At 39.5% G+C, this 9051-nt stretch overlaps 1 protein-coding gene across 1 annotated transcript; it reads right to left on the reverse strand.

Annotated features, from left to right (window-relative positions):
• Positions 1–6289: 6289 nt before the first annotated feature.
• LOC119408526 (rho-related GTP-binding protein RhoG) lies at positions 6290–8713 on the reverse strand. Its single transcript, XM_037675355.1, has 2 exons — positions 8658–8713; positions 6290–7406 (listed from the first exon to the last, which is right to left on the reverse strand). The coding sequence occupies exon 2, from the start codon at positions 7375–7377 to the stop codon at positions 6802–6804; it is 576 nt and encodes a 191-aa protein (XP_037531283.1). The 5' UTR covers positions 7378–7406; positions 8658–8713; the 3' UTR covers positions 6290–6801.
• Between the last annotated feature and the right edge of the window lie 338 nt (positions 8714–9051).

Raw genomic sequence — 9051 nt, forward strand, 5'->3', positions numbered from 1 at the left:
GTGCAGCCTTCACCACTCTCTGCAAAGCTTTTCTTTCTGCAGCTGTGCAGCCTCCATGCCACACGTTGATGCTGGAGCACAGGATGCTCTCCACTGCACACCTGAAGAAGGAGGTGAGGACTGAGCTTCCCAGTCCAGCTCGTCTCAGCCGCCTCAGGAAGTAGTCTCTGATGTGCTTTCTTGATTACATTATGACATGATGAATTCAAAAATAAAATGCAAAACAAAACACTAAAGATGATTTGCTACCCGTAATGGCAATTTTTAAAGTTCAGCACTAGAGAGTGTGGAGTTTACGCTTTGAACATCCTGATATCATGAGCAGTTCCAGAAATATGCATTAATTTGTCTTGCCGAAGTGGACTTTTTTTAACAGAGTTTTGAGAAAACAAGCTCTGACAAAATGTTAGAACAATTGTAAGGTATGTGTTAATTGGTTCAAGCCCCCAAAATTAGTTTGATCAAATATGACTTGATTCCTGATTTGATGCGATGGGGTACGTTTGGTTTGTGATTTGTGTGTGTCCACCTGGGTAAAGGATGGAACGAGAACAAAAAGACTGATTACAAGGAGGGTTGATGATGACGCACAGCAACTTTGTACGTTGTTTTGAATACAATTAATCACAAAATTAACTAGCAAATTGACTTGTCATGTTTGGAAAACGATACAAGCGAAACCTTTGTCACACGTCAACACAGCTGAGTTCTGCTCCACACCTCTTTTGGTTCCCTCGCTTCATTTCTGAAAGCTCATGTCTGTGTAGAACATGGCCGGCTCCTGGTCATTTATGAACATTCAGTGGCGCTGTAGAGACTGACGGGTACTTGAGACTGTTTACAGAACTGCCTTGTGAAAAAGTCTTAAAACCTTAAAATGAAGCATTAAGCTTTATAGCCAGTCATTTCCCTGTAATTCACACCTTCATGCATGTTAGCCAAACAACCTGCGAGCCAGGCCAACCAAAAGCCCATGCCTCTCTGAGAGGGGAGTGAGTTTAATCTGCATGGGAATTAGCCTTGCACAACAGAGCACATCACGTTCTCAGTTAGTGAGGTTAATAAATTGTTAAAAGTTCTAGACTGGGGCAATTGGCGGCCCCCAGGCCAGTGACTTCAATCTGTCTCACTTCGTTTTTTTGGGTTTCTGGGTTTTGTGTTCTGTTTATTGCATTTATGATTCAATGCAATAAAATAAACGCATTTAAAAGGTAACAGAGCATTGTAAACTTTGATTTATTTACATAATGATTTTAATTGCTGGACGTCCGACCCCCAAGCTGCTGGCTTTCAGAAACTGTGGCCCGCTGAGCACGTTTGTTGAATAGACCTGGTCTAGACTCTAAAAATTCTGCAGGCCCTGATCACCTTCCACCTTATTTCTTAAGGCTGACCGCTCATATCATCGCAGAACCAGTGACGCACATCTTTAACTTGTCCATAAGTCAAAACTCCATTCCGGACGCTTGGATGCATTTGTTCTACCTTTGCTGAAGGGAGGTGACCCCACCTCACTGAATAACTATTGACCAATCTCTAAACTCTGCATTTTAGCCGAGGTTCTAAAAAAAAAAAAAACTGATGAATTCTCAAATCAAAAAGTATTTGAACTCATTTAACATCTTACCTCTCCATCAGTCTGGTTTCAGGAAACAACACAGCACAACGACTGCTTCACTGAAGGTTTTTAATGACATCGTTGAAGCACCAGACACTAAGGATTATTGTGCTGCACTTTTCTTAGACCTGGCTAAAGCTTTTGATACTGTGGATCATAACATCTTGTGTCATAAGCTCTCAGAAATTGGTTTCTCAGATCATACCATTGGTTGGTTCTCTAACTATCTCTCAGATCGGAGGCAGTGTGTTCAACATAATGGTACTTCCTCCAGTTATTTAAAAGTTAACAATGGTGTACCACAAGGCTCAGTCTTAGGACCCACCCTCTTTAAAATCTACATAGGTAATGTAGGTCAGAGCGTCCCTGATTTATCCTTACATTTCTATGCTGATAACACAGTTGTTTATTGTCGAGCTAGAACAGTTGCTAAGGTTTTCCAGCTTTTGAAATCTGGCTTTGACATCATCCAGTCAGACTACTCCATCTCAAACTTGTCCTAAACGCTGACAAAACCAAAGGGATGCTTTTTTTCAAACAGGAAGCCAGTCCCAGCAGTTCTTTCTTCGATTTTAGGTGACATTATTTACATGAATGCTCCTGCAAGCACCCTGCAGATGCTTGATGCTGTCTATCATGGTGCACTAAGATTCATAACTGGCTGTAACTACCATACCCACCACTGCACCCTGTATTCACTGGACATCATTAAATTCACACAGACTCTCCCACTGGTACAATTTCATCTTTAAATCACTTCTTGGTCTGTTGCCTTCATACATCTCCTCCTACATGTCTCTGCGTGAGTGCAGCAACAGCGTGCGCTTTCAGGACATTATTACCTGCAGTGTCCCCTCAGTGCGGACTGAACTTGGCAAAAGGGCCTTCTCCTACTCCTCTCCTGTTTCCTGGAATCCATCCATCCATCCATTTTCTTTACCCGCTTGTTCCATTTTGGGTCACGGGGGTCGCCGGTGCCCATGTCCAGCAATCACTGTGCGAGGGGCGGGGTACACCCTGGACGGGTCGCAAGTCCATCACAGGTCCACATAGAGACAAACGAGACAAACAAACATTCACTCTCTCACTCACACCTATGAACAATTTAGAGTTACCAATCAGCCTAACATGCATGTTTTTGGTCTGTGGGAGGAAACCGGAGTACCTGGAGAAAACCCACGCATGCACGGAGAGAACATGCAAACTCCACCCAGAAAGGCCCCTGGACCGGGGTTTGAACCAGGGACCTGCTCACTGAGAGGCAGCAGCTCTACCAGTTGCACCACCGTGCTGCCCCGTTTCCTGGAATATCTTGCAAAAACATCTGAAGCTCTCGACCTTGACCTCTCTAAGTGGTTTTAAACATCTTCTAAGTTCCAGTTACACACATTGTAGTATGTTGTGTGGCTACAGACCAGTTGAAGTGGCAAATGTGACACATGTTCACTGTTTAAATCTGCTTCAACGTGCTCATGAGTCTCAGAAATGAACCACGGAGTAAGGATAGCTTTGTTCCCTTTGTGATGAACTGGACATGTGTGCAGTATATAGGTATGGAAGCAAGACATTGTTTTAATGTGAGTAAAATGACTAAAATCTGCATTTTTTTAAACCAAAAGTCTGTTTTTGTCTTATTGTACTAGTTTTTATTATTTCGCAAAGTATTCCCCAAAACACTGATTTTGAGTTTTTCTTTAAAAACTGGTATTCTGGATTATTTGTATGTGATTTACTCAAAAAAATAATTCCCTTCTCTAAGAAAATTTCCCTTGTCTTTATATTCTAAATATTTTAGTTATGTAAAAACCTTCAAAGTATGGTAAAAGTACTAATTAGCACATAATTCTGCAATTTTAGAAAATTTGTTCTTAAAAGTTCAATTGATATATATATTTTAGTTCCGGTTTAAAGGATTAAATCTCTTTTTGAATTATTAAGTTACTTATTTGAAGGAAAGTTTAATAGTACCTGAAAATATAGAGGTCTACAAGCAAGCACCTTCTGCAGTCCTCTCATCTAAAAATAAACACATTAACTGAGCCAAGTGTTTATAAGCTGCCTGTCAGAAACAAGCTCATTCTTTTTAGCTACGAGAACGCTCAGTCAAACCATAGCCGAGGACCTCACAAGTCAGACTTGTCCGAGTTCACGTAAACTATTTTTCCATGGAGGATTGACGCGACTTGTACAAGCTGCAAACATACATTCAGCTTTGTCGTCTTTGTGCAGCTTTCACAAACAGACCACAGAGGAAATGGGCCCTGAATGTTGCTCCAGTGGTGCTGTAACGAGTCCAACACCTCTGTCACTTGTCAGAACCGCCACCCATAAAGGTCACAGAAATTACTCAGTCAGCAGCAGCACACTAGGTTTGTAAGGCCCTGAAATTGGTTTAAGTTGTTGGTGTCTGAAAGTGCTGAATGATGGCCCCTAAATGGGTCACAGACCATTAAGTCCAAATGTACAGAGAAGGAAAAATGACAAGCTTTGAAGACTCCATCTAGTGTTCAGATGTGGGAAGTGATACAACACAAATATGAAAAGAGAATTAAAGAATGCAGGAGGAACACTGTGGTTTCCTGAGCTCAAAAAGTGAGTAGCTTTACATAAACACAGCTTACTTGTTCTGCACACATCGGTATATGCAACAGCTACAAGCAGGTAAAAGTAGCAAAAGGCTTGCTAAAAGCAGCTGAATGACAAAATAGTAAAAGGTGGATAAAACTAAAATAAAGCAAATATAATTAAAAATTTAAAAACTCTCTTTGAAGACATTTGGGGGATTTTTTGTAAATAAAGTTTTTAAAAATACAAGTTGCAAATGTCAGCACTGATCTTGATATACGAGTAGCTAAAATACACAAAGTAGTAGTTAAACTGCAAAAGAATGTATAGAAAAATAGAAACCAGGAAACCAATAGCTCATTTGGTTTTAGGCACTATTTTATTTGGTATAATTTAAAATCATCTCACCGTTAGTTCATTTATACAAATATGCTTTTTGTTATTTATAAAACAATTACAGATTTCTACAAATCACGTTCCCAGTGTAAAAGCGTAGTACCACGCATACGGTAGCATACTGCTCCAGGACACAGAGAGCCCACAGGTGTATGTTCCTCATAAACAGGACTAAGTGAAATAGGGACATGTCAAAAAATAATAATAATCACCACAGACGATACGTTTACTTCTTGTGCACATACATTCAACCCACTGCAGAAATAATTGGGAAACTTCACACATCTTTCAGATCTAAACACACATTGGTCTTGATTTACTCCAGAACACCACACACAGGAGTGCACATGAAAGCTACTGGGAGAGGGTTGATATTATTGCTGGTAGCTGTGAGCAAAATCGAGCTAGGCTTGTTACAAAAATAGTATAGAAAAATATAATAAAAAAAAAAGAAATCTTCAAATGTTGCAAAGTGACACCAACGCAGCTCTTTAACCATGAGCGAGCTGTGCTCTCACTGCACCATGCAAGGCAGCGACGTAAACCACAATCTGTTAAGAGACGTGGGCCCGTCGTCGACTCCGTGTCACAAATTCAGTTTTGCAGCGAGATGTCAGTTTAGCACCTGTGTCTCACAAAAAAAAAGGCTTTGAGAGAGAGTTTACTGACAGGAACTACGGCAGAGCGCTTCTGAAAATTTGTAAAAACAAATAAATAAATCTGAACTTGTTGGGACCTGTGCTTAAAAATTTCTCATAGCACTATGATGAGACCCTTTGGGTTGGACAAAGTTCTGGTGTGGTCTTTGGTTTAGACAAGGCACCTGATCAAGTAAAAGGCTCCTTTTGTAGGATACATTGACGTGTCTTAGGTCAACAAGGCTGGTGTGACACTGCTTCTCAAGGCAAAACTGTTATTCACCTCATCAAAACATTACAGGATAAGAAGTATATAGCTTTATGCAAACCGGTTAAAACAGTCTGGTAGTATACGCTACAATGAGTTGATTATAAAGTGGTCTTTGCTGACCTTTGCACAGTCATGTATTTGACAAGGGAAGCATTATGGACTTCTAGTTCATCATACGTAATAATTAACAACAGCACACATACATTTTACTGATCAAATAAACATGAGCTATTACAAAAATATATTTAACTTTGGCCATAACCGCACATGAAAGTTAAAAATGTTTCAGGATTAAGAAAAATCATTTACAAAGTAAATTCACAATTAGAGAAAATACAGTCTCCTTTAACAGGATATTTTTAGGCATGTTTTTTTTTTTTTTTTTTTTAATAGCACTCGGTGTAAGCCCAAAAAAGTTCAGAAGTAGACAGAGGAGAGCCACTACGCTGCAATCCAACTTCCTGAATACGATGACTCAAGGAGTCCTGTACCAGTATGGGTAATTTCAGCAGAGGCCTTAGGACATTTGCTCCTCTAGTAAAGAACGGGGGAAATGGGTTGCTGCTTCTAATGGGCCCAGCTTATCTTCAAAGTCCCATTGGCTTTTCCATGTGAGGAAGAGACAGAGCAGTGAAAGAGGCTGGAAGTGCATTTTGTAAGACGGCTCTAACATGCCAAACTTTGCACAAAAGAAACTGGTAAGAATTTAAAATCTAATCATTGCATTTGGTTAAGGCATACTGGTATGTATCCAGGAGTCATAACACGCCATCTGGACTCAAGCTATTTGAAGTTAAAAGCTTGTTTAACTTCTGATTGAATGTTTTTTTTACATCTAATAGGCAAGTCAATAGATCTAGATGGCAAAACTTGCATGAGACCCAATGAGATGCAATGTAGGTGAGAATTCAGGTAGCATTAGTTCTCCACCTGAACTCACGCAGATCTCCTCTCTCAAGTCAACTAGGGAAGCTTTGATAGTTTTGTTTAGATGTTATGGCTTTTGGTGACCATAATGAACATTTTATAGGGCAAAGCATAGAAGCTATAAATCAAGTACAGATGTAAAGTTGAAAATGTGTAAATATCAAAAGTTAATGGAAGGAAAGTAGAGACAGTCTGTTGCCTTCATTTAGAATCAGTCACTTTGGTGAAGATGGCAACACAGTTAGATCCTCCAGGAGATGAGTAAGGAAAACAGGAGTATCACAGGTGCTGGGAGCAACCAGATGGCATCTTTTGTTCCTCAGCTTTTCATTGCATCTGTGGATCTCCTTCATCCCCCTTCATAGTCCAAATCTGGAAACCATTCATTACAACAGCACACACTTCTTGGGATTCTTTTTTGTGACTGGATACAACACTGCCCTCACAGCTTCAGCAAACACTTCTCTAACACCATCCTGCTGCAGCGCAGAACACTCCATGTACTTAACAGCTCCAATCTGCTTGGCCAGGGTGTTGCCCTGTTGGTGGGTTGTAGGGGCCATACCTGCCTCTTTTAGCTTCTTCACCGTTTCTGCGTCGCCTCTCAGGTCTTTCTTGGTGCCCACCAGGAGAATGGGCACGTTGGGGCAGTGGTGCGACACCTCAGGGTGCCATTTGTGCCTCACGTTGGCATGGGAGGAAGGACTTCCGATGGAGAAGCAGATTATGAACACATTGGTCTGAGGATAGGAGAGAGTGCGCAGGCGGTCGTACTCCTCCTGGCCTGCCGTGTCCCATAGGTTAAGGCTGACAGTGCGGCCATCCACACTCATTTGAGCGCTGTAATTGTCGAACACTGTGGGAATGTATTCTTCTGGGAAGGCATTGGTTGTATAAGAGATGAGAAGGCAGGTTTTACCCACTGCCCCATCACCCACCACCACACACTTAATGGTCTGCATCCTGCTTAAGACCACTGGGGCTGCAGCACCTGAAAACAGGACAAATAAACAACCAGTGTTTGCTTCATTAAATTATAATTATTGCCAGTTTTTAAATCAACTCATTTTTCTAGACAAAAATAAGATGAAGAATAAACAAATACTAATGTGTAAGAACTAAAATCATGACAAAAACAATTGACATTTTTGTGGATGAATAAAAACAAATCCTCTTAAACCTAATTTATGTTGTGTAGACAAGTATTTAATTATTTCAAAAACATCATGCAGTTTCATATGAACAATAAATACTTGAGGCAGCAGATCCCCTGTCATTTTGTCATTTACACTTTTATTAAAAAGCCAGTATTTAATTATTTCAAAAACATCATGCAGTTTCATATGAACAATAAATACTTGAGGCAGCAGATCCCCTGTCATTTTGTCATTTACACTTTTATTAAAAAGCCAAGCCAGATGATTAATGTTTGTTTTATTTAATTTTTTTTTTATTAATTTACATGTAATGCACATTCGTCTTAACAGTGGTCTATAAACAGACACAGCTGCTTCATCTAGATGTAAATACCAATTTCAAAAATTAAAAACTTGAATACTTTACACTAAAATATAGTAATGCAGCTGACTAAATGTAGACAAAAACGAAAGTAACAACAGGCTACAACTACCGGTACACCATGATTACTATGATACTGATCACAACTTAATGTCAAATCTAACGGTATTAAAAAAACAACAGGTTTCATACTAAAAATGTATTCCCACAGTGAACAAAGTAACAATTAGACTGAGGCTAAACCAGTTGCTGAAGATTAGGTTTAACATTTTTCACAAAAGTCCAGCTTTCAACAGTTAGCGTCCGTGCTAACTGTAGCCACCGTTAGCTCTTTGACGTACCGTAATAATTACCGTTACATGAATAAATGCACTACAGTTTAGTTGTTCAAGTACTAAACACTTTAAAAAATAAATACTTTGATCAATGGCTAACAGGTGAATACATAACAACACGCACTTTTTTCTATGTACCTGAATGTTTAGTGTTTTTCAGTCATTATACTAGGCGTTCCCCAGGCTAAGGAACTAGCGCATTGAACAGTTAACGGGCTAACAAGTTAGCAAACAAGATGAACATAAATTAAAACACACTTGTTATAAAGAATTCATTTCCAGACATACACCTCCCAAACGGTTACTTTATAATTCTGTTTTACTAAAAAATATAAGTTTGAGGCAGTAATTTGTTTTATCAGTAAAAGAAGAAGGACTTTGTAACTTACCGCCACTTAGCTTCCGAGCTTTTCTTTCCTAGTACTCAACCCCAGCCGCATCCGGGGAGTCGCCCGTTACGTAACTGTTGACGTTAGCTCAATGCATGCTGGTAAATGTGGTTTTAAGGTGAACCGTTTCCTTTATTTGTCACTAGATGGGAGTGTTGAACTTTTCCGTTTTTCCTTAACTTTCTCGTAGAAAACAGCATAATACTGCAAAAGCTAAGTAAATCAAATTGTGCAGTTTTTCAAAGTAATTGTTTCTATTTTGAACTCCAAAATCCTGCCCATCAAAATAATTTTAGGTAAAATTTGTTTTTGAGCCTAGAACTATCAATTAGACTTTAATATAATAACCGTTTTTTATAAATGAAGAAACGTCGTTTAATTTGAACTTCACTTG

The sequence above is a fragment of the Nematolebias whitei genome, chromosome 4 (assembly GCF_014905685.2).
Source record: "Nematolebias whitei isolate Nwh7 chromosome 4, NemWhi1, whole genome shotgun sequence".
Classification (NCBI taxonomy): Eukaryota; Metazoa; Chordata; class Actinopteri; order Cyprinodontiformes; family Rivulidae; genus Nematolebias; species Nematolebias whitei.